The 23,901-nt window shown below is 47.2% G+C and overlaps 6 protein-coding genes across 8 annotated transcripts; 3 read left to right on the top strand and 3 right to left on the bottom strand.

Annotated features, from left to right (window-relative positions):
* Window positions 1–653: 653 nt before the first annotated feature.
* Window positions 654–4,073, top strand: TSTA_031780 (CP2 transcription factor, putative; the record flags this gene model as incomplete). Its single annotated transcript, XM_002480308.1, has 5 exons — window positions 654–667; window positions 724–867; window positions 923–1,453; window positions 1,561–2,813; window positions 2,867–4,073. The coding sequence occupies 5 exons, from the start codon at window positions 654–656 to the stop codon at window positions 3,181–3,183; spliced, it is 2,259 nt and encodes a 752-aa protein (XP_002480353.1). The 3' UTR covers window positions 3,184–4,073.
* A 2,065-nt stretch (window positions 4,074–6,138) lies between these two features.
* On the bottom strand, window positions 6,139–10,342 carry TSTA_031770 (rRNA processing protein Nop9, putative; the record flags this gene model as incomplete). Its single annotated transcript, XM_002480307.1, has 2 exons — window positions 8,564–10,342; window positions 6,139–8,244 (listed from the first exon to the last, which is right to left on the bottom strand). The coding sequence occupies exons 1-2, from the start codon at window positions 10,277–10,279 to the stop codon at window positions 6,139–6,141; spliced, it is 3,822 nt and encodes a 1,273-aa protein (XP_002480352.1). The 5' UTR covers window positions 10,280–10,342.
* Window positions 10,343–10,607: 265 nt separating this feature from the next.
* On the top strand, window positions 10,608–13,107 carry TSTA_031760 (Golgi complex component Cog3, putative; the record flags this gene model as incomplete). Its single annotated transcript, XM_002480306.1, has 4 exons — window positions 10,608–10,813; window positions 10,867–11,206; window positions 11,264–12,271; window positions 12,322–13,107. 4 exons carry the CDS (start codon window positions 10,608–10,610, stop codon window positions 13,105–13,107), a joined length of 2,340 nt encoding a protein of 779 aa, XP_002480351.1.
* TSTA_031750 (MAP kinase kinase kinase (Bck1), putative) lies at window positions 12,524–18,053 on the bottom strand (the record flags this gene model as incomplete). Its single annotated transcript, XM_002480305.1, has 2 exons — window positions 12,524–13,456; window positions 13,528–18,053. The coding sequence occupies 2 exons, from the start codon at window positions 18,051–18,053 to the stop codon at window positions 13,336–13,338; spliced, it is 4,647 nt and encodes a 1,548-aa protein (XP_002480350.1). The 3' UTR covers window positions 12,524–13,335.
* Window positions 18,054–18,822: 769 nt separating this feature from the next.
* TSTA_031740 (pyruvate decarboxylase PdcA, putative) lies at window positions 18,823–21,031 on the bottom strand. Its single transcript, XM_002480304.1, has 5 exons — window positions 20,873–21,031; window positions 20,737–20,817; window positions 19,450–20,680; window positions 19,179–19,389; window positions 18,823–19,123 (listed from the first exon to the last, which is right to left on the bottom strand). The coding sequence occupies exons 1-5, from the start codon at window positions 20,979–20,981 to the stop codon at window positions 19,034–19,036; spliced, it is 1,722 nt and encodes a 573-aa protein (XP_002480349.1). The 5' UTR covers window positions 20,982–21,031; the 3' UTR covers window positions 18,823–19,033.
* A 140-nt stretch (window positions 21,032–21,171) lies between these two features.
* TSTA_031730 (THUMP domain protein) lies at window positions 21,172–23,220 on the top strand. 3 transcript variants are annotated; one of them, XM_002480301.1, is made up of 7 exons: window positions 21,172–21,472; window positions 21,536–21,605; window positions 21,664–21,804; window positions 21,889–22,084; window positions 22,157–22,371; window positions 22,507–22,647; window positions 22,720–23,220. In XM_002480301.1, the coding sequence occupies exons 2-7, from the start codon at window positions 21,564–21,566 to the stop codon at window positions 22,828–22,830; spliced, it is 846 nt and encodes a 281-aa protein (XP_002480346.1). In that variant the 5' UTR covers window positions 21,172–21,472; window positions 21,536–21,563; the 3' UTR covers window positions 22,831–23,220. The 3 variants fall into 3 exon arrangements, with proteins under 3 accessions (XP_002480346.1, XP_002480347.1, XP_002480348.1); XM_002480302.1 differs by having other exon boundaries at window positions 22,507–23,220; XM_002480303.1 differs by lacking the exons at window positions 22,507–22,647; window positions 22,720–23,220 and having other exon boundaries at window positions 22,157–22,451.
* The last annotated feature ends 681 nt before the right edge of the window (window positions 23,221–23,901 follow it).

Below are 23,901 nucleotides of genomic sequence, written 5' to 3'. Positions count from 1 at the left end.
TTCGCCATCCACCTTTCGGTCGAGAGCGCGTTCTAACCATTCCGTGATACTCAGCTCTCCATTAGGCAACGTCTCACACATCCATCTCGAGCCGTGGTTTATCATAGCGGGTAACAACGTAAACCTTCCGCGAAGGCGTCCAAACACCCCGCCCCTCAACGGAAGGTCGATGAACTTTTTTTTTTGAGCTGGATCAGATTCACTTATATTCTTGTCAACTACGCGTTGCCGTCGGAAAGAATTCTACACTAAAGCATACTAATCACTCGTCTCGCTTCTTATTCGGTTCGAAAGAAAAAAAAAAAAGGAAACACTTCGCCGTGCTATTCGGAACATCCAGCTTCATCACCAGTTGATTCTTCGTCGAAGAGCGCATTTGTCCTAATCACTCGTTGGGCTCCTTGATCTATCCAAACAAGGTTGATTTGGTAATCAGCGTCATCCAGATATCGGGGTTCAAAGGTCGATCAGAAAACCGCTATCACTACCGTCACCACTTAACATTGCAACGTACGGCTAAAGCGAGGAAAAAGGCAGGCTGGGTCCGATCCGAATGTTGCAGGTGGACTTGCCTCCGTTTCTCTCCTCTATAACTCTCTCCCTTCAACAGTTTTCCTCCCCGATCTGAGTCTCTGCGACTCGAGTCGTTCCAGATGTTTCGCAACAGGTGAGTCTTCAATTCATGTGAGGAGGTGATGATATATTGCTAATCACTTGCTACAGGAGAACGTCGCAAAAGCCGGACGAAGAGCTTATCAGCAAGTTCAAAAAGACATTTCCCGATGTCAATTCAACAGGCTCACTGTCCGGCGATAGCAGGCATGGCTCTATTAATCCCGCTGCTGTAGAAGGAGGGCTTCCTGTACAGTATGTTCTCTACAACTCACTTGCATTATAATCTTGCTAATACTCTTGCCAATAGACCCGACGAAGATGAGATCAAAGCCAACGATCCAACTCCCAGGAACCTTCAAGACCTCCGTTTTACGCCGTCCTTAATGGATCCAAACTCGTTCCAGTTCATGGCATTAGCAAATCAACCACCAGGCTATTATACGCCTACACCTGGAGGAATGACGACAATATATCACCACCAGGCCGGTGACCTTCACACACCGCTTGGCTACAATCTTGTCACCCCTATTTCTATACCGAACACGCTTTCCGCCGGCTTCCCGGCCGGTCCTAATGGCGAATTGCATGTTAACCATTTCCCCGCCCAGCAGCCACAGTTCATGCCACAAAACTACAACCCTTTCGCTCAACAAACAACCTTTGCGCCGCCGAGTGCGTTTGTGCATCGAGATTCTATCTACGACCCTATGGACGGATCAGAGGCATCGTCGTCACTAGACCAGCTGACGGTACCGAGTGCTCAATCGCTGAATATGATGATGCCCAGCGTCGGATTTGCGGATCAAATGGAAGTGAATTCGGAAACAGATGGCGAGAAGTAAGCATAAGAGATCTCATCTAATGATAGTTTTTACCCAACTCCGATATACGGAAAGATGGCATTCTTTCATTTGTTTAAAATTTCTGGCGGTTAACATAAGACAGATTCCGATTTGGCGTCGCCTTACGCGCTCCTACGGCCATGGTGAAGCATGCAGATGAAATTCCCGTGACTTATCTGAATAAGGGTCAAGCATACTCAGTATCGGTTGTTGACAATTCACCCCCTCCACCGGGTACTCAACTCCGCAAGTATCGAACCTTCATCCGTGTTTCGTTTGAAGATGAACAGCAACGATCCAAGCCTGCTACCTGCTGGCAATTATGGAAGGAAGGGCGTGGGTCGAGTGAAGCCCATCAAAGAGGCGGGAAGTTGCTGGCAGTAGAATACGTGGACCCCAACCAGAATACAGACGTCGACCAGAATCAATGCCACGTTGAGCTGGAAAAGGCTTCGTTCGATGGTTTCTGTGTCACGTGGACGGCGAACTCTGCGAGCGCTTCCGCGGACTGTTCAATCTCAGTGCGTTTCAACTTCCTCTCGACCGACTTTAGCCATTCCAAGGGTGTCAAAGGTATACCTGTCCGATTCTGCGCCAAAACCGAAATACTTTCTCCGAACGACCCGACGTCGACGACGCCTGATCTGCCGATATCCGAAGTAGCTTATTGCAAGGTCAAACTCTTCCGAGACCATGGCGCCGAACGAAAGCTTTCCAACGACGTTGCCCACGTCAAAAAGACGATGGAGAAATTAAAACAACAAATGGCCCAACTTGAGATGGGTGGAGGTAATTTTGGCAAACGCAAACGTAATAATGTAAATGTCTCGATTAGAGAATCTGACAATACTCGCCCAGTCAAAGTTCCAAAGCATAAACGAACGTGGTCGATGGAATCGCAAGAAAACGGCGGCAAGCTCTCTCCGGAAGACGACCTCCAACTGAAATATACGATGATGCAAGACATGTTTTCGTCCACCCGCCCCGTTAGTGTACTCAGCCTTCGAGGTGACGATCAAGATGACCCCGATTTGTTCCCCGTCGTGTTACCCGGTGATCTACAAGAATTCAAGTTCGAGCGTCTCTCCCGACAGAGCACTCGCGAGTCACTTTACAGCAACGATGCAGCTTCCGGCGTGTCCAATATTCTTTCCCCTACCACCAGCAGTTTCTCTAATGCCAATTCCCCACGACGGCCGAGTCACACTTTGATGAGTCAGGAAGAAGGCATGGAATGGGCCAATCCCAATCTGATCAACCAACCTGTGAAGGTGAAGAAAGGCACGACAGGTTACATCGAGGCTATCGACATCGACCCAACCTACAGGCCCCCTGCAGAACGTCCTCCCAAACCAAGTAAGTATTCGGCGTCTTTGGTACTGGTTAATTTAGGCTAATAGGTTTCACAGTTGCGTGTTTTTATATTCGATTCCCCGATGAGCAAAACGGCGATTACTACAGAGCAGTCTATCTAACGGAGAGGACAGTTCGGGATCTCATGACCAAGATATCAGAGAAATATAAGATTGACCCGGATCGCATTGTTCGTGTATTGCGTGTTAGTCGAGACGGCCTCAAGATTATGGTGGACGATGATGTGGTTCAACAACTGCCTGAGGGACAGGACATGGTAGCCGAAATCACCGAGGCGTCGAAATTGGAGGTTACCACACCGGACATTAATACTCCGCCAACAGCGGCGGTGGAAGTAAAATTGACTTACTAGGATGGCCACTGCGATGATTTCATCAACACAAAAAACATCACCTGATCAATAATGAAACCTGCAATACCAATTACAGCGGCATCGCCACATTCTTCTCCAGAACTCGGTTGACCCGACCATTTGATCCGTTTTTCTGCATGTCGATACCAAATTTCATCTAATTCATATGACGTTTAATGGTGATTTCAACTTTGCGGCGTCTTGACGTTTTCTTTTTACTACCGTTATTTTCGACTAATCTCCATTCTACAACTTCACGATTAGCCGGCGACACTTCTTTTTGTCTTGTCAGGTCCCGGAGAAACATGCTTTTTTTTTTTTTTTTTCCTTTTGGTGCGTGGCCTGGTTTGTGTTTTTCGTTGAGTCTTAAAACCATGAACACGTGTTTTAATACGGCGTCTGGGTGCTACTTTTTTTTTTATGGGCGTTGAATACGTGGACAATACACGAGTCCTCGGGCAATGATACCCTGTCGTTTTTAGTTTCGAACATTTCTTCCCTTCTTGCCTACACTTGATGCTTGACTGTTATTTTATAGTTGCTACCTGCATTTCTGCGAAAACGCGATATACACATGTGGTGCTGTCTTACGAAGGCTATGAAGGCGATAAACGGGTCTTCATGCGATTATGTCGGAATGGTGCACTATACATGAGCGCATTGTTCATTTTCTGCGTGGTTTTTATTGACCCTTCTGGTCAATGCTATTCTTTTTGAATGGAACACATGGTGCGAAGTACACGAATATCTTGCGTGTTCTATTTACTGAAAACTCTACTCCCTTCGAATTGGTCAGGTCAGTTTTGTACAGAATTGTCCTGGCCTTCAAGTCTTGTGTGACTTAACAATACCCGTCAAAGATGTTGTACCAGCAGTTTGATCCGAGTCATCCAGAATCAATCAGATGAGAAGAGACATGTCACTGCTTTCAGAACGTAGCTACGTACATCTCAAGATTTATGATTAACTATCAACCCGCGTCTTAGTCAGTAGACTAGTACCTCATGAGGACTCCCGACTCCGGCCCTGGGGTAGTCCCGGGGAGTTAACAACTTAACATTTGATCAACGTAGATAAGTAACTGAGCCACACCTCGTTTAACTAGCTAAATACTTCCCGAAGAGTAGAAACTTTACGAATCTGCTCGTGATTGACTGATCCTTCTCACCAAAACAATCTCGCTTACAGAATGTCCCCCTGACGCCTAACGATTCTCATCCAATCCGTGCCCTTACAGCCAAAGTATCACTTAGGAAACCAACCGGGATAGACCGCCATCTCACATACATGATACGTACCCTTTTATTTTCTTTTTTTCAATTCGATCTACCGGTCCCATGATGGATAAATCGGCACATCTCGACAAAATCTATGGTGTGCCTGATACATTCCTTTCTGTCTGTCCTCTAAGATAGCCATAACCGTCATGGAAACCGTACATCCATCGACTTAACTACGTCCTCGGGCCTTCTCCCTGTTTCATAATGTAGGCAGCTGTAAATATATGACGTCAACAGTGGAGTTAAAATGCAGTGGGTTGCTTTGATGTGTGTGTGTGTGGCATGCATTGGCATGCCTCCATAGTGTACGCAGCGCCGACTCGCATGTACTTTTTTCCCTTTTTCATCTTTCGCGCAATACGGACGTAGTGAGGTTATCCGTTTATTTTTTCCGTAGGGCCTGTGAGTGGCTGAAGAGCCACCAAAGTATCATCTGGTACGCTAGTAAGCGATCTAAATCTTACCGATGGTGGGTCTTATCGAAATACGGTACGCATTTACGTATCCATCCGTACCGAACTATTTTGTATCAATGCTAGGTCCATTAGTTCTTGGTACTTTTAATGAAGATACGGAGTATTCGGTCTTTTTCTTATCAAGAGTCATGGGGTCGGAGTAATTATCAAGTGGCTAATTCAGGTCTCTCCACATACCTTTTTTCATTTCAGATTTTCATGGGATGATATTTCTTGAATGCACCAAACACTGAGAAACCACCCATACATCAAAGTTATCGAGTCAGGTCAGAAAACTGAAACAAATCACAAGTCAGTAAATCCCAAATACGACTGATACATGACTCAACTTTCAATCAGTGCAATAGGTAACCACGTAACATACATTTGCATTTCCATGGACGTGCTTTGGCTAGAACCAAGAAAAGCCGTTGGTACTTGATACAGACTTTACTCCGTGCATAGCTGCGTATGTAATTCATGGAATATGTTTCGTATTATGCACTAGGAATTGTGGGCTCGGCCAACCATTGTTCTTTATTTATAATTGCGACAAAAATTACATCGTATTCCCGCCGTAACTAGTACGGTGTTCGTACAGTATCGTAAGATACGAAGGGCGGTCAAGATCTATACTGTCAAGCCATGCAATTTAGGGTTATCTGGGACCCGCTCTCGTCCAAATATATCAATCGATCCAATACCACATGCATGTGATATATCCAGTACGATTAGTGAATTGATATGAATTTGGAGCGAGCTGTCTAGATCAAAAAACTTTACGCTCAGGAATATCTTTCACCGTGCAAAGGTTGTGGCTCTTTGGATCGGATGCTTTGAGCATCTTGTTTGACTTCAAAGACGAGCCAATATATAGGTCTTTTTTTTGAGTGTTAGACAAAGAGAAAGGAGATGGAACAGACTGGCCTGATCTTGTGTCTCTCTACTACATCCGATTGAACTTTACACATGCAACTCGATACTTCACTCTACTACCGTTTTGGCTATTTCGCCTTGGACCATTGTCAAGACCAAGTTACTGACGCCTTCACTAGAACAATCGGGAATAGTACGTCTCGATGTTCCAAGGTTGAGGTCATAATAAGGTTGATTGCATAATGCAGGTGACGAGAGACGCCACCGTACTACATACACGACTCGACATCTGACGCTTTTAAACTCTGATAAATCCTTTTATACAATGAAATCCTATAGACATGTCAAATTTTCATGGTAATGCCAGTCCTGCCGCCCTCAATTTTGGCAGCAGATTTCTTTGAAGCATCATACCGCTCCCTGGCAAGGTCAAGTTTCGACTTGGTCCGTGCCTTCTCATCGACATTATTCAATGCTGTTTGGTTATCAATCCCCTTTGCCTTTCCTTTCCATTCTCCTCGTCGTCGCTTATAAAGATCCATTGACCAATTCTTCCATACCGCGCGACCAATGAATGAATCACGGAGATCATGCTCACTGTCGGCAAGTTCTTGCGCTAATCTCTCTTTAACAAAGTATATATCTTTCGAGGCATACCAGAGGGCATCGACGACATGGGATCCACTCGTATCTAGAGCGAGTTGCTTCATATGACCCAAAAATCGAGGTACGAATTGACGACGGAACTGAGTAGTTGATGTAGGAGCTGTGAGGGCTTTTTGTAGAACATGCGACGTGACTGAGTTGCAGGCCATGCTTATAGTGGTGTCTGTAGAGGTCGCTAATAATCCGGAATAAACAAGTTCACTCAATGCACCGGGAGCTTCTAGCATTTTTTGTACAAAGAGTGATTTGTGTAGGAGCACTGGAGACGCGGCTTTTGGCTTCCCTTGAGTGGGGTTTTCAGAAGGTTGGGATGTTCTCCCTGTCGAACCATCTGTAGTACTTGATTCAAGTAACTGATGTAATCGCCTAGCGGGATCTTTATCAAGTGATTCGGCTACTGCCTTTGCAAGAGGAGCCGTGTCGATATTCCGAACGAGGCAGCGCTCAATCAATGCTCTGGGCACAGTAAGTCGTGACCTCTCAATGAGATTAGGAATTTCCGGAATAATCAACTCCAAGTCAGTTTGTAGATCATCTTTACCAACTCGCTCCAGACAGCGGACCAGGACATATGAAGCAATCTCATTGCGTGAGAGAGACGCTATCCTCTCACGAATGATATTTTTGTGTATATTCTTGAACAATTTGCCAGGTGCAGAGCGCACAATAGTCTCGACTAATCTTGACCCTACCGGATCATATAGCAAACCAGTCAAGAAAATAGCACTCTGTGTACCTTCCTCCACGGTATCCTCCGGTATTAATCGTCGCAAGACAGAGCGTGGATCTTTGCCGGTTGATTTGCCGAAATGGGATAGCTCCAATGAAACCAGAAGCTGCAAAACAGGGTTACCGATATGGTGAGTAGCCAATGCTCGCAGATAAGTATCATCCAGCCCAGCGGTCATATCCTTCATGACTTTTTTCAATACATCCATGAACGCATCGGGGACAATGTGATGCTTTGTGGACACAGATTGATCTCTCCCCTCTACTCGATGCACTTCGACTCCCTCTTTCGCCTTGCTTGCAACAACCGAGCTATGCGATGACAAGTCCACCGGCTCACCTGCCAAAACAAGCAAGAGAACGCGAATTGTGTGAGAGGCGAACCTTTCTGTCATCAAGTAACCCCAATTACTCTCCAGCTCTGCAATAACTTGTAGAAACATATCAGCCAGTGATAGGGATGGCTCATCGTTCTCTTCCTCCTCTATGATCTGCTTCTTCGCGACCTTGGGTGTTTTATGAGTGAGAGCGGGCGCTACTTTGACAAAGAGCGTCTCGCAGCAATGGCTCGCAAATCGGTGTTGTATAAGATGTAAGAAATGTCCAAGGAATTTGCCAAAGAGTCGTCGAAGTTGATCAGTGTTAGAAAGGGCTATGATTTTCTCCAAAAGACGTGAGCAAGACTGGCTGCATGCAATCTTCAATTCCTTTCCTTTTGCTTCTTCATATACACTCTCGACGAAAATGCTCTGTTCCTCGGCCGTCTGAAACTGATTCAATTCGAGAACTTCGGCGGCTCTCGAGAAATATTCTTGTTCCTCGGAGTCGAGTAATCCATAAAAGGGTGTATCATTTTGTTCCGCATTTGGCGCATCTGTCTCCTGTTCCCCAGAGTCGAACGGTATGTAGTCTTCAGGCTGATTCTCTGTTGATGGCCGTTGTCGTTTGAGTGCTGGCTCCTCGTGGTCGTCTTCAAGTTTTCGCTTGTTTTCCTCGCTTTTCTCTTTTTCTTGCGCACGACGCCCTCTTTTTTGCTTTTCACGAGGCATGTTCAGCTGTGCACCTCAGCGCTTATGCCGAATTCTTTGTATATGAATGGACGTTGACTTTGAGATTTATTTTCTTGCAGAGGGAAATTTTTCGATAAGCGTTGGTCCGTGCACGGCCGATAACGCTTTGTTTGCATCATTTGCATCATGCGTATATCTTACAAATTAGGGCTAGCGGGAATAGCCTCTATGTTATGCGCGACAACTTTATGATCTTGAAGATCGACGATAGTCAGAGAGCAAACAGACTTTCATTATAAAGCGGACGAAGGAGTCATAGAAGTGAGATTATATTACATGATATCGTACAAAACTAAGCTTTAACCGAATAGACGGCAGTAACCTGCCTGCCACATTCTATCCGTTGTTTGCCTGGAATAACCTGAAACCGAGCCTCATCGAGGTTTGTAGAGGTCACTAGGTCAGGTGGAGGCAGTATATGGATCGGAGTGGGAACATTGCTTCGCTTGCCAGTTCCAACCTGGAGAGATTCGTTGCCTCCCCACCACAATGTATCCTGGCCCCATGTGATATCAGCGAGTGATGATTTCTTCGCATTTGTCAAGTGTGTATTATTTCCCAGTACGGCAGCAGCATGGGTAGCACCGACTGCTATTTGCACGGGTCGGATAGGTTGGACTTTCTGGGTCTTCTCGTCATATTCGCTGAGACCACTGAGTGCCTTCAGTTTGCTAGGAGTGTCTTGAAAATGCGTCCATTTTCCATTGCCTAGAGCGCCATGAATGCCTCTTCCAAAAGCCCATGTATCGACACTCAGTGCGCCTGGCTTCACGGGTGCTGATGCGTCGTCTGAAAGAAGCTTTCGCACTGCATCGATGGTAATGAAACTGGTGTAACCGCCTGCGGCGATACTCGTAACCTGCGCGGACCAGTTTTTGCTTGAGTAAAGACCATTTATAGGTAATTGCGTCGGGGTATCGATCATAGGCAAGGCTGGATCATACTCAAATCCCAGTTGTCCGACGGAGTTGTCTCCAAAGCTGAAAACACGGCCGTCTTTATCAAGCAACAGCGAATGGAAATCACCACTTGCTATTTGAACAATTTTGTAATCTTTTAATGTTGACAATTCGTGGCAATAATCCACAGGTCCTTTTGGTCGAGTTGCCCATGTTAGACCGGGTACTCCTAATTGACCCCTTGAGGGATAAACCTCGGTAGCCGCAGCAGCAGAGAATACACGGCCAGCATTAGTAAGTAATAGAACATGCTCCAGACCACTGGTGATTGACGTAACTTTCTCGCCTAGACTCAACAGAGGTGCGAGCTGTCGATAGCTAATTGGAGCCTTGGAGGACCACCCTGGAATCCAGGAACCTTCGGACGGCTTTGAACCTGACTGCTGATCAATCTTTGAGGTTGGAATTGAATATACGCTTCCATTGGAGGAAAGTGCGATAATTCTGTCCCGTGACATGCTAATCTTGATCAAATTCTTTCCCGTAAGAGTCCGAGATGGTTGAAAATCGGTTTCCGAGTATCCTTTGCCCCATTGAACCAAATCACCATTTTCAGTCACAGCAGCCCCTGAAGTCTGATCCAATTTGATATCTCTGAGAAGTTGGCCTTCGAAGTAGCGCAAGCGACGTGGTTCTTTGATTATTGTTTCTTCCGAGTCTGGATCCACGACACGATATTTATTAGATCCCCAAATATAGATGCCGGGATTGGCCGACATCTTCTTTATTTGTGCATGCTGAGCACTGAGGAGCTCGCGATTTCGCTCTTCCGTCACCGAGGCATCGGTTTTGGGCTTCTCAAACGTGACCTTCTCTAACCGCCTTGAGGGTTTCTCTTCTGTAGTTCCTTGATGACCTTTCAAAACGTAAGCCGCGGTTGCCGCTGTAAATGTTCCGAGAAGGGCGACTGCAGGTCCGGCCCATCGTCGAGAGCCCCCAATGCGCGTTGTCTGCTGGCTATAGCTTCGTCTGAAATTTCGTGCGCGAAGTCGAGCTCTGAGTAAACGTGACGAGGATCCGATCGCTATCGAGATCGGCTGTCTTGCGTGGCTTGCAGGCATTATTAGCACAGGGTTCTTGTTATTGAATCCGGGATTTTGCTGAGTTCTCACACTGAGAAACGTAGGGTCTTAGCTTTCCTCGAAGGGCTTCATCCAGATTTAAAGTTGAAGCTGGCTGCGTAGGCGGTGGCAGAATCTTTCAGATCTCCGCAAGTCTGGATGCACAACAGGAAGTGTCCTCTCAGTGTCAAAGATATCCAATGAAATGTCTAGCTTTGGTTACTGGAAATTTGAACTGGAGATCATGAATAATTGATTTTATTTCATATTTTCTATATTGATTTGCGTTCTCTAAAGCACGCCTCCTTCGGGAAACACAGTTCATATAATGCTGGCACTGTCCGCGGGGCGTCTCCGGAGTCCCAGTGACCCATCAGGTACACAACGAAAGAAAGCAAAAGCAAAAGCACCGGTGCAATTCACTCAGGTAGAGGAAGAAGCCGATATTACTACGATCAACGATGAGGTGGAATTTGGAAAGTGTTACCATACTGTGGAAGAAGACTTGCTAGACGCAAGTCACGAAGCATATCAGTATGTTCGATCACAGTCGCCAGACTACAGAAGTTCGTCTAACGTATGACCAGATCATGTCTCCACGAACTCGAAATTTCTAGAGTACACCTCGACTCTCTTCTTGCTGATACGTCGTCAACCCTCGAACTCTTGTCGAGCCTCTCCAAATCATTCCAAGCTGTCGACCTGCAGACATCTACGTTTCAGAAGCAATGTGAAGGACTGTTAACCGCGCAAGCAAAGAATACTCGCCTGGCAGATGATATTAGGGATAACCTTGTATATTACGAGTTTCTGGACCCTGCTTCTCGCAAGCTCAATGCTCCAGGTGCAGGGAAGACAGTCCGCAACAGTGATTTCTCAGATATGCTGAGAAAACTTGACGAGTGTTTGGATTATATGGAGTCTCATGTAGGTGTCTCGACAATTTACTTTTGGAGGAGGACGACCGCTGATGATGCTTTATAGCCCGAGCAAAAGGAGGCGGAAACTTACCGCTCCAGATACCGGTTGCTATTGACACGTGCGTTGACACTTATCCGTGGAAACTTTGTAGCTGCACTGCGAGAGACGGCGTCCGGGGTATCGAAGAGAATTGCAGACAAGCAGCTCAATGACACCACAATGTCAGCCTTATTGTATGCGAAATTCCGCATCGGAGCTGCTGAAATGAAACAGACTGGATTAGAGATCCAAAAGAGAGCTGTCCCGCCAGTTGATCCAGAGCAGGGAACCGAAGCGGAGTATCAAAGTCTTATGAACGAGTTACACATAAGCTTTGCTGCAACACGAGGAAAGCTTATTATCCCACTAGCGCGAAAAAAGCTCGCTAGCATTGCGCAAGCCCCTAGCACTTCTAAGGACTTGGTAGCGTTCGCTAGAGCCAGTATCGGCTACGTACGTGGGGTGTGTCTAGACGAGTTTGAACTTTGGGGCGAATGGTTCCATGGTCAAGCAGGCTTATATGATTTCTTAGAGTCCATCTGTGAGCCTCTTTATGATCATTTGAGGCCTCGGATCATCCACGAAACGAACTTGGTCAAACTCTGCCAATTGTGCACATTGCTACAAACTCGTTATATGTCTGATCCAGAAGATGAGACAGAATATAACGATCCAAATCAACTGGATTTCTCCGTCTTGATCCAGCCTGCTCTTGCAGATGCACAGACTCGTCTGGTATTTCAAGTGCAAGGTATTCTTCGTAGCGAAATCGAGAGATACCGTCCAAAGCCAGAGGACTTGGATTATCCGACTCGAATTCAACAAATATCTTCCACTGCTAAGGGCATTCCTCTGTCGGGTCGAAAAGGATCCGCGCTGCCAAAGACCCCTACGATCGTTGACGAAGACACTGATTCTCCAACAGAAAAAGACTCTCTTTGGGACATTGAGACTCAAGCCACATTTCAGGCCTGGTATCCCACATTGCGAAAAGCCATTTGGCTGCTCAGTCGTATCTATAGGCTAGTCAACGTGAGTTTGTGATCTTTCCCATTTTCAAATGCTTTCTAAACATTGACTAGTCAACCGTTTTTGATGACCTCGCGCATCAAATTGTCCATCAGACGACAGTCTCACTCCACCAAGCAAGCACACAGATATCAAACAAACATTCTCCTACGGACGGTCAATTATTCTTGATCAAACACCTTCTCATCCTCAAACAGCAGATCGTCGCGTTCGACATTGAGTATGTCACACCCGACATATCACTTGATTTCTCTGGAGTCACGAATACTTTCTGGGAGATTCGCGAACGTGGGGGTCTCTTCAACACGAGCAATCTTATGCGCCTAGTGGGCGGTGGTCTTTTACCAAAAGTCGTCGAAAATATGCTCGACGCGAAAGTCGAACTTGACGGCAGACTGCGGACGGTAATCAACGACTTTACCAACAATTTCGCTACTCGTATGACTTCGACTTTACCCACAAAATTCATAGAAAAGGGAAACATGGCGGATGGAGGTGCAATAAGTCCTGCTTGCCGCAGCATTGAGGAAGAAGTACCCCTATTACGTAAAGCTCTGGATGACTATCTGGAAGATACACGCACAAAAGAAACTCTAGTTGGTGCAGTGCAAGACCGCGTCATACAAATTTACGAGGAATTTTATGAAGGTTATACAGCTTCGTTGGCTAGAAGTAAAGGCGTACCAGCCAATGTGAAGGGCAAAGGTCGACAGGATGCTGTGTGGGATGTTGATACCTTCGAGGAATGGAGTGAAGGAGTTTTCAGGGTTGGCGTTGCTGGTTTGCGTTCTCCCAATAATGAGGAAGATGACGAAGACCATGACTCGGATGTATCGTAAGAGGCTTTTCGGTGGTTCGGGCCTTACCTATGCTACTATAACTTCTTTATATATACTTATTATAGGCGATCTTGAAGATACTCTGGAATCGTATTCTGTATATCTACTGATAAGCATGCGCTATGCAAGTCAATACAAAACCAAAGTCGCCAATATGCATTAGACCTTCGAAGTCAAACATGCGTTGCAACGACTATCCAGCACACTCAAAGCCGGTTCATAAAGGTACTAGAGCACATCACGAATCTTGGCATATAACTCCGTCTCTTCAAAGTTGAAATTCGGATCTGGAGCACAGAAAGGATGTTGGTTGAGAAGGGTGTCAGCAGTTGGACGATCAAATGTGTCACTAATGCTAGGTTAGCAGGGCGTGAACAACAAGTAGCAAAAAGAGAAGAGCTTTGCAGTTAGATAACTCACATTGTAAAACAGTCGTACATAAAAGCCAATGCTGCAGGACTGATATTCACAGACACATCTTCTGGGATTGGCGGTGCTTGACTGAGACTACCCAACTTGAAAATAGCACCAATCGCTTCTTCCCTACTCCATGGTCTACGACCGGCAAACATTTCCAAAACCACGCATCCAAGCGACCAGATATCCACCTTGGCACTGTATCCCTGGCCTTGAGATTGCACAACTTCCGGGGCCATCCAGAACACAGATCCTTGCATCGAGTTAGACGCATCATTGCCGTAGATGTTATCTGTTTTCTTCGATATACCAAAATCTGAGATTTTGCATGTGCCATCTAAATCGAGGAGAATGTTGTCTGCTTTAAGATCACGATGCAGGATACCTTGGTCGTGAAGATAGGACAGGCCCATGAGAGTCTGTCGGGTGAGTGACTTGACAACCGACTCTTCGAACTTGCCATGTTTGCGTAAACAGCTGCCGATGGAGCCACCAGAGATATACTCTAGATAGATCGAAATAGACAGCTCACCACGTTCACAACCAAGATACTGGACGATATTCGGATGCTCAAGATGCTGCATGGTATCGATCTCTTGGTCCATGGCGGCAACCATTTCCTTCACACGATCTTTGTCCTGACCAGCTATTCTAGGGTTGACCTCAACTTGTTTCACAGCAAGAACCTCTCCCGTATCGGCATTCATGCCCAGGTACACTCTACCATATGTACCTTTTCCAATAAGCTGACCTCGAATGATACGGAATGTCTGCTCCCGCTTAGGGACACTATTCAACTGGCTCAAACGACTTCCAGGCTTTGGACTGATTTGCATGATTTTTGCGCCGAACATCTTTGTGCTCTTCCTTCGCAGTATATCGCCCGACTTTTTGTTGGTTGGGCCTGCAGTACTTCGGTTTCTGTGAACTTGTTGTGCGCCTCTAGCAACTTCACGTATAGACTTCATACGAGTCAACCCTCCTGCCTTGTTGATGTTGCGTTGTGCGACTGAGTATCTGGCGTTTGGATCGCTGGGCCCTTGTTGATCAGATCCCTGATGAGGATTATTCGGCGGCGTCGGGAACGAAGACCCTGGCTTGTCTTTCATGACTGTGTTGACTGGAGAACTGGGAGGAGAGTTGCCTGGAGCCTCAAGGTAAGGTTCGTCGAGGTCAATGTTGGGGAAGAAATCGTCGAGGTTATTAATGACGCCTTCAACAGGAGGTCGACTGGCCCAGATGTCATCTCTCGCAAACGAGTCTCTGCGATCATGTCGTTCATCCTCCGGTGATGATAGATCATCCGTGAAGGGTGCGCCGCTTTTCTCATATACTGAGCGCAAATCTGCCGGCATAACTGCTGAGCTGGGGTACGAAGGACCAGCAGATCTCTCATCACTGGTGTTGGGCGACTTGAAACTAACCGACAAGCCCTTAGTCGATCTTGTCGAAGTGTTAACTGTAAGAGAAGGCTTCTGGGACTTTAGAGGCGTAACCTCTGAACTAAGTCCCTTGCCCTTAGATTGTGTATCCTTTTTAGTTGAAAGAGGAACTGCGAACAACCCATCATCGGAATCTTCCTCTGATTCTTCGGGTTCCATTTGAGGTGTTCGAGGTGCATTGAATGTGACATTGGCTTCTTCAAAGTCATACTCTGGACCAAACGATTTGCGACTTTGTAGTGGTGGTGGCCTGAACGAGGCCGTCGATGGATTTCTTCGCACGGTATTAGAGGTGGTATCAGTGATGGTAGACTGCGATGATGTGGAGGAAGACGTAACAGTTCCGGACATGGATACATGTGATTGCTCAGAATTTGTATATGAAGGATCGGTAGCTCTACTCGTGCCAGTAATAACAGGAGCCAGCCTTGTTTCTGGTGATTCTTCCTCTTGAATTAATGTATATTTAGGTGATTGATGCTGAATCCTTGTCTGCAAGCGAGGACGATCAGTACTTCTCTTACTAAGTGAGTTGACTTTGGTGAGCGTATTCGACTCAGAGGGCGCAGATGGGGGCTTTCGTTGAGGAACAAGCCCCTCATGCCGTTTATCCTCGTATGGAGAAATCCGCCGTTGGTCAAAATCGATGACACCCTTGCTTCGATACCCGTTCTCACTATAATTCTCCTTGTGAAGCTGTAATTCCGAGGGTTGCTTCGACCTAGAGAAAGTACGCTGTTTCCGGTCAACATCGAGTTCATGTCGCGATGCTGAATCACCGCCAGAGCTAGTGTTGCCAAATGTACTTTCATGCAGAGATGGTGATGACTGGTCAGAGCTCGTTTTCGCTGTAAGATGGTGAGCTAAAGGAGGCGAGCCGGACGCTCCTTGGGTATGTGGAGTGCCACGATGGACACCGTCGTCTTCCAAAGGCTTTCTATGCACTTGGTAATGGGCTGAAATAGGAGAGGATGCGACCTTATCAGGGAAGGATACGCCCAAGCCAGTGGAATCTACAGATGGATTGCAGCGCACATAAAACTTGAGAGATCCTAAGGGATCCGCTCGCGCGCGACGGCTAAGAATCAGCACCGAGTCGTCGAGAAAATCTTCATGCTCCATTTGTCCTGGCTCTGTGACTGCAATTTGGGCGTTGTGCCAATCAGCGATACCTAGATTTTGGCAGATTACTGTTCGTAGACTCTCCGCTGTTTCAGCATCTGTAACATCCACCAGGCGATAGTTCCAGCCATCTAAAGTGGCCATCACGTATCTTTGCTTTGCAGATTTCAGTCGAGCTGTGCTTCTCTCGTAGTCAGAGAAGGATGAGGATAAGGGACGCTCGCCTAGCGACAAATCGCTATTATTAAAGGATGACTTGTTAAAAGGGCTGTTCAAGCCATTGTGGCGCATAAATGAAGGGCTTGTGGGTGAATCCAGAAGCTGATCTTCTGGCGATGGATTCGAATCGTGATAGCGGGGTTTCTTCTTGAAAAATTGAAAGAAGCCTTTTCCGGGATCCTTGCCAGTATCTTGGGGTGTTAGACGTGTATTATCATGTGCCTGCTTTCGGTTTTCGTAAAACCGAGGGACAGTGGAATTTCCACGCCCAGTGAGTGATTCAGTGCTATTTCCTCGGTGATGTTCAAACCTGGAGGTCAGGTCTCCAGTTGAAGATGAGGTTAATCCCGACTGAACATGGGTGGCATGCTGGGCTGCCGGACTTCCACTTTGGGGACTATCTTCGTAAGCTTTGAGCGACGGCGCTGGAAACATGCCGCCATCGCTAGTAGAAGGACTTTGCCTTCGATGTTCATCTAAATTAGAAAGTGCGCTTCTGGAGTATTCCGACCGTTGGTTTACAGCCAGGTCACTGTCAGTAACGTCATGTTTTTGCGCTGATGGGGCTGTAACGGGGCGGGCTTGAACATTCTGCTTGTTGACCTGAGGGGGAGGTGGACGGTGAGCAGGGTGACTGTAAGTATTTTCCATCGTCGTAGGCGCAAATGGCGGAAACGGCGAATCCCAGGCCAAGTTAGGAGAGTTCTCTACACCACCATCAGTAGAAGCACTAGGAAGTGTCTGTGACTCCCGTCGGCGGTCTGTCAGCGTGGCCACGTCACTCCCATCATCGTGTATCTGGCGGATCAGTTTCCGCATCCTTTTGCCTTCGTCACGTTCTCGAGCTTGGTCCCAACCGATCCCGCTCTTTTGGCACTCCTTTGCTAGTTGAGGATAGACAACTTGGTGCATTTTACCCAAATTGCCGCGGCCATTCGAGCCTTGGCCAAGCTCCAGGAAGTCTGCACCTTGAAGCTCTAGCGATTTGAAAGTCTCCTGCCAATCCTTGGAAAAGCCATTCCTCGCAAGCCAGCTAACCACCCTTTCAAGAGGCCACTGGACCGCCGCATCTCCAGCGGACACACCGCCAAATGATGTACCGCTGGCATTATGCTTGTGGCTTGAGGTCCGCACTGGTTCGGTGCCAGGATTCTGTAATGTCGCTGTGGCTGGTCCCGGAGACATGTTGTTGTGGTTGACATTTCCAAGTACAAGAGAAGGAGGCAAATTTCGAGATGGAGTGGGAGGAATGCTACCATCTCTTCTATATGAAGTATCCGAAGACGCGCTATCCCATGTGGTGGCACTTGGACGTGGCCGCTCTGTAGCTACAGAGTGTCCATAATTCTCATAGAGCGGCGGGATGCCTACCCCTGGCCCAAAAGTCTCGCTCGATGGTATGTAAGTGGCAGAAGTGAGCGGTTGCCCCTCAGATGGCGGCGCAAGTATCGGTATGGACAACGGCGTGGGTTGTTGACGAAGATAGGCTTGGTTCGCCGGCATCAGGGACGGATGAGGCACGGGAGGAGGAGGTGGCGGAGGGGGGAAGTTCTGTGTGCGCCATCCTGGCCATTGATTCGACCCTGGGTAAGCCGATTGAGGCGGCGGTCCGGGTGGAGGAGGAGGAATTAGACCATGCTGTTGCGTCGATGGCCTTGGGGGTGGGGGAGGTAGAGGGATTATATGAGACTGGTTGGGTTGCGATAGTGGAGGCGGAGGTGGAATATATTGTTGTCGTTGTTCCATGATAACAGAACTCGTTTATATCACGGTTAGAGAGGCGTTGGTCGCATATTCAAGGACGTGACTCAAGCTGGCTCATTGGAAGCTCTCAATTGATGATGTATAGAAATGTACACTGTCCATGCAGCAAACTTCATGATCGGTGATGTCGAAGAAAAATATAGGTGCCTTGCCAGCGCTAGAATTCTCATAAAATGGGTATCAATGCTAAAGCCGGCCGATATTTAAAGAACGCGTCGAGCGTTTCGGTCAACGAACGTCGCTCGGTGGAATTGGAGTGAAGCAGGTAATGTGTCGGCCTGATCGCAGTATATTGGGTCTCCGCAGAGTATCTGATCAGCCCAGTCTTTAAAGGTTCTGCCAGCAACCACAAAGCAAGGTTACTACGGTAAGAGACTCCGAAGTCAAGACCCACGGAGGCGCTGGTGGGTCCCCTTTGAGGAACGTAAGGACAAGGTTTGTTGATATAAAGATAGCCTATAGCTGACAGAAGTTCTATGACAGAACTGTATCAGGGATATATCGTGCTAAGGAGCCGATGGGCAGCTTTACGGTTTGCTGGCACTTGCATCGACGGCCAGGATAGAGTGGTCGCATGTTTTCTGCTGGCTTCGGCGGTGGGTCGATGATCGAGAATCACGTGAAACCCGTTGCAGCCTTAGGGCGCCATTGGGCCAAATCTGATATTATTGGTAACCAGAATAGAGTTTTGATTGGCTGAACCAGGGGTATTTTTATATAAGACAAAGCTGCCCAGTCGTAGCCCGCAGTTCCCCTGGATTAAAGACATAGACTTGGAAAGAAGAGAACAATCTAAATATCATAATCTATATGTATCTAACTGGAAAACAACCAAGTACCCGTCATAATGCAATACTTATTCATAAGGTGAGAATAAAGAAAGAATTTTCAGCCCATGTTAGCTTGACCTAACCACGCCCCCACAATATAACCAGTCTCGAAAGAAGCTGGCGCTATTCGCTTTAGGCACTCTGGTTCCTTTTCTCTGAGGCCTCCGCGGTCGATTTCAGTGATAAAGGAGCGTCATCACGAGGCATGTATAGTTCCACGAACTGGACTAAGTTAGTCGAATGTCACTGGCGGTTCTATGAAATTAAACAAGCTTACCTGCAAGCACTTATTGGAAGAGAAATCCTCGTTTGCAAACAAGTCCAACAGTGCTTTTCGGGTCTTGATTTGATGTGTCTGATATTCACCAGCCTTTCCGCCGAAAGCCGCAGGAATGTCAACGAACTTCCATGGTTGGATATCATTGTAAGACGCATCCCAACCATGAATGTATCTCTCAATGGTATAGCCGTCGTTGCAAATTACGAAACTATTTATTTCGTTAGCTCATACAATCCAAATTGGGTCGAGGGAATCAGGGCCTGCGTACATGATAGGCTTAAGCTTCTTTCTCAACATGGTGCTCACTTCCTGTGCAGTGAGCTGGAAACTTCCATCACCAACGAAGAGAACAGTTCGTTGATTACTCTTGAGGTCTTCTGCGGCCAACGCTGCACCATGACAAGCGCCTACAGAATACCCAATGGAACCCCAGAGAATCTGGTTAATAGCAGTCACACCTTTGGGGAAGCGAGTCTCCCAGGCGCCAAAGTTCGCGGTTCCGGTCTCTGTGATGAAGATGTCGTTCTCGCGAAGCCACTGGCCAACAGTGGGCCATAGCCATGCGTGCGTAATGTTTTGGTCTTTTGAATCTATTTCACTTTTGGGGAGTTTGTTGGAAACATGGGGGATCTTGCCAACATTCAAATCTCCCATTCGGTCTATAACCTTTCGTAGAACGCCTTTCATGTTGATGCCGGGATATTCTGAATACCGAACTCTGACAAGGTAGCTGTGGAAGTCAATGGTATTCAGCTGGCCGATGCGATACGTGAAACCGGCTGTGTTGAAGTCGGACTTGATAGCGCCAATACTGAGGATGAGGTCAGATCCCTCCACTATTTCCCTAACACCTGCGTTTGATCCGTCTCCCGCATAAACTCCGCCATAGTTTGGATGGGTCTCATTGACCGCACCTTTACCCATTGGGGCAACAAAGGTCGGTAATCCAGACTTCTGGACAAGGTCATGGACTTCTTCAAGCACACGATGGCGAATGGCACAAGCATCGACTAGAATAACAGGGTTCTTTGCCTCGTGTAATAATCTTAAGACCAAGTTCACGACATATTCTTCTTTCTCGGGGTCATTTGGCTTCCTGTTGAGGTCCAGGGGAGTCTCGAGTCGTTTGCCTTCAACTTTTTTGAGCACCATGTCCGTTGGTAGACCGATGTAAACCGGTCTGCTTTGAACCCAGCATTCGCGGATGGCATTGTCTATCAATGTCGCGGCGTTGAGAGGATCATTCAAGCGCGCTACTGAACACGATACTTGTTCGCTCATATCGGCGAACACGTTGTAGTTTCCGTTACCGAGTGTGTGGTGCAACAGCATACCATCTCTCTGTGACGCAGTATGTGGCTGGCCGACAATATGGACGATAGGGACGAATTCTGAGTATGCTCCAGCCATTGCGTTGATTGCCGAAAGTTCTCCAACACCGAATGTCGTGATCATAGCCGAGATTCCCTTAACTCGAGCGTAGCCATCAGCGGCGTAGCCTACATAAAACGTCAGTCTCGACATTTTCCGCGACTTTTTAGGTTGGTTCCCATACCAGCATTGAGCTCGTTGCAATTTCCCACCCATTCTAAGCCGCACTTGGGCAGATAATCGAGAGCTAGCAGGTTATAATCACCTATTCAATTCGGTTAGCGGTGATTTTCATTCATATCCCCCGTTTAAGGACTCACCAGGTACTCCATGAACCGAGCGGACTCCCACCTCGTGCAAACGACGGTAGAGATACTCCACCACGGTGATGGGCTGCTGCAGTTCTCTGGTTACGATGTCGGAAGACATTGTGTATAACTGGAATAAGTTTTATCGATTGAGTCTTGATAGTGTGATAATCGTGGAAAGAAAGAACTCTCAGAGTGCCAGAGGGCCCAATAGATATACTCTTGCTGTCTCGGCGAGCATGATGTAATCAATCGTATGACGACAGTGGGGTGCTCATCAGGAGACGTTGATGCTATACGCTGCAACCATCACCGCAACACTCTTTGAGTTAGTTGTTGTTGAACGATAAGCAAGTTGCATGTTCTGGAGGAGCTCATATCATACGATGGCACTACTATGCAGTGCCAGGGTCAGAACGGTGTGGCGGTGGACTGATGATCTACTTGCCGTAACCTTAGGAGTCGCGACGATGGCCCCGCACCTTCCGATTTGATTTTTTTTCTATCCTCCGAACAACTCAGACAAGAGAGTTAACGCCACAAATTCGATATCTTTTCAGCATCTAAGCATCAGAGTAATATTTGTGGCGAGCCGCAAGTCTCAGACACCCTGTGAGGCTCCACTTGCCAGGCTCTTCTTGGATAGCTTATCTGCTAACGCGCTACGTGATCCAGTCTTCACCTCCGTTGCCAGGGCTAAAGGATGGCGAGTAGGCCTCCGAATCGGGTTTCGAAACCGAAAAAGGTCTTACTTGTGCGCTTCCTTGAGATTTACTTCCACTGAACTCACAATTCCATTATAGGGCGGCGGCAATTATAAAAAATCGAAGGGCGGTCCAGCGTACAAGGTCGCTTTCGAGTCAGGCGATGCCGGAGTTTTCATTACATGCGATATGGGGCGAGAAGGGAAATGTGCTGGAGAAATTCTAGATATATTCACGGAGGTCAGCTTTTTCGTCATTCCAGGCGGATTTTGTTGAGGGGGCGCGTGGCGTGACGAGCGAGACTGAAACGAATCAACAATACAGTACTATGAGAAGTCATTGGGCAAGCAGAATCTCAGTGGTGCAACCGGTCAGAATATTGAAAGTGAAGACGATAACGAAGACGATAGCGATGCTGGTGATGACATTGAGGCTCAAATCAGAAAGGAAGTTGAGGGCCTGAAACCCAAGGCATCCAAGCCTCGATTGTTTCAGAAAGTCACTGCGAACATGCCTTGCAGTAAGCCATCACCTGCGATCTCCACTGGGATGGACTTTCCTCTGGACATGAAATGATGTTGATATTTGTTAGTGGTTTTCTACCGGGTCGATAAATCCATAGATCCGGTGAAGCTCGTCCACGACATATGCGAAGAAGCAAAAGCCAACCCGGAGGAGAGAAAAACTCGATGGATCAAGCGCATGACTCCAATCACTCAAATCCGAAAAGTTTTGAGTGTGGATTTGGCTGCATTCGCCAAGGAGGTCTTAGAGCCTTACTTCCATGGAGACGCTGGACCCAAGAAGGTCAGTCTATATTCAATTTCTGCCTTGGTTTTGATGCCCCTTCTGGTACTACTAGCATGGGGGGGCTAGCTCTATATTGGTCATCCTTCTGGGGTTTCTGCAGATCCCAGGCTAAATGATATATACCGTGATTAGTTTGCGATTCGTCCTGCAGTTCGCAACAACAACAGCTTCAACAGGGACGACATCATTAAAACAGTTGCAGCAGCCGTCGGACCTGGACACAAAGTTGATCTCAAGAATCCTGACTACACGATTTTAGTTGAGATCGCTCAGGTAGGCATATCACTTCCGCGGGCCGCTTGTGCATAAGACTTTTTTTTCTCACTGACATGTTCGGTTTTATAGAATCTGATTGGTATGAGCGTCGTCGAAAGTGATTATGACAAGCTCAAACGGTTCAATTTGATGGAAATATATAGTCCAACCCCAAAACCGCAACAAAACCCGGCAGCATGAATGAGAATGAGGCAGAGCGCAACCATTCCGTCAAGCTACGAGAACAATAACCCTGTCCATCGCAGCGTCATCGTGCATACTGCACAAGAGGGAAGGAATTGGATCTTCTCCGCGGGAATCCTAGACATCACCTATTGGACTGACACTAACTATGTGGTAGTGGTCAGTTGAAGAGAGCAGCAAACTCAAAACATCGCCAATATGGTTCTGAATAGCGATATGCTTGTACTGCCTTATCTCAACGGTAACGATATTATCATCAACTACTGCACTGGTTACTATAACCATTGAGAGACGGAGATGACTGTTTCTGAACCTGCTTCAATTCTTGAACATACTTCAAGCCAATATAAATAGTTGAGTAGGATCCTATGGGATACTTTATGTCTGAAGAAGCCTTCTTGTAGACCCCTGGTTTGTATTTTTGATGATCTGATCCATGTCCCATTTCGAAAAGGATCTCATTCGCTCGAAGATATCCGAGTCAGCCCATCCACATATACTCGCATATGCGTGCAGAGCAATGGGACTATCAATTGATGCCATCGTCGTCTATGCTCTTGGATATAGTATAGAAGTTATCCGAATTCTGAGAACCAATCGGGTCGCTGCAACAGAGACCTCCTGCCATTTCGGGCCATCTCGCCAATCCGTGGTTCTGATTGGCCAGCGACAACCCTGGAAGCGAGCGGACGAGTTGTGGCTTCCATCCGGCTCTACTTCAAGACTCCTAACACACGACGACCTTCTCTCCAGATCAAGGAATATCGCCGTTATGCATTGGTCGCTCGCATATCTCGCTTCATAAGCGACCTCGCAGCCACTCACTCCAGTCCAACAACGTGAGCAGATTGCCAACCGTCTAAGCGACGCCTGGCTGGCCTCGAGGGCTGTTGCGAAACGACAATGCCAATACTAGTCAGCATATGACGAGCTGAACAGTAAACACCAACAGTTTCTCGCGGCCCACACAGCCAGTCACTAAGTACGTACATGGAACTGAGTTTGTTGGCCGTGATGCAGTTCTGCAGTGTTGAGTTTTCCGTCTGCCAGACCTGAGGTTTACCGAGA

Source organism: Talaromyces stipitatus, genomic scaffold, assembly GCF_000003125.1.
Source record: "Talaromyces stipitatus ATCC 10500 scf_1105507295541 genomic scaffold, whole genome shotgun sequence".
Lineage (NCBI taxonomy): Eukaryota > Fungi > Ascomycota > Eurotiomycetes > Eurotiales > Trichocomaceae > Talaromyces > Talaromyces stipitatus.
The sequence above is the reverse complement of the archived record's forward strand: the minus strand, read 5'-3'. Positions and strand labels throughout refer to the sequence as shown.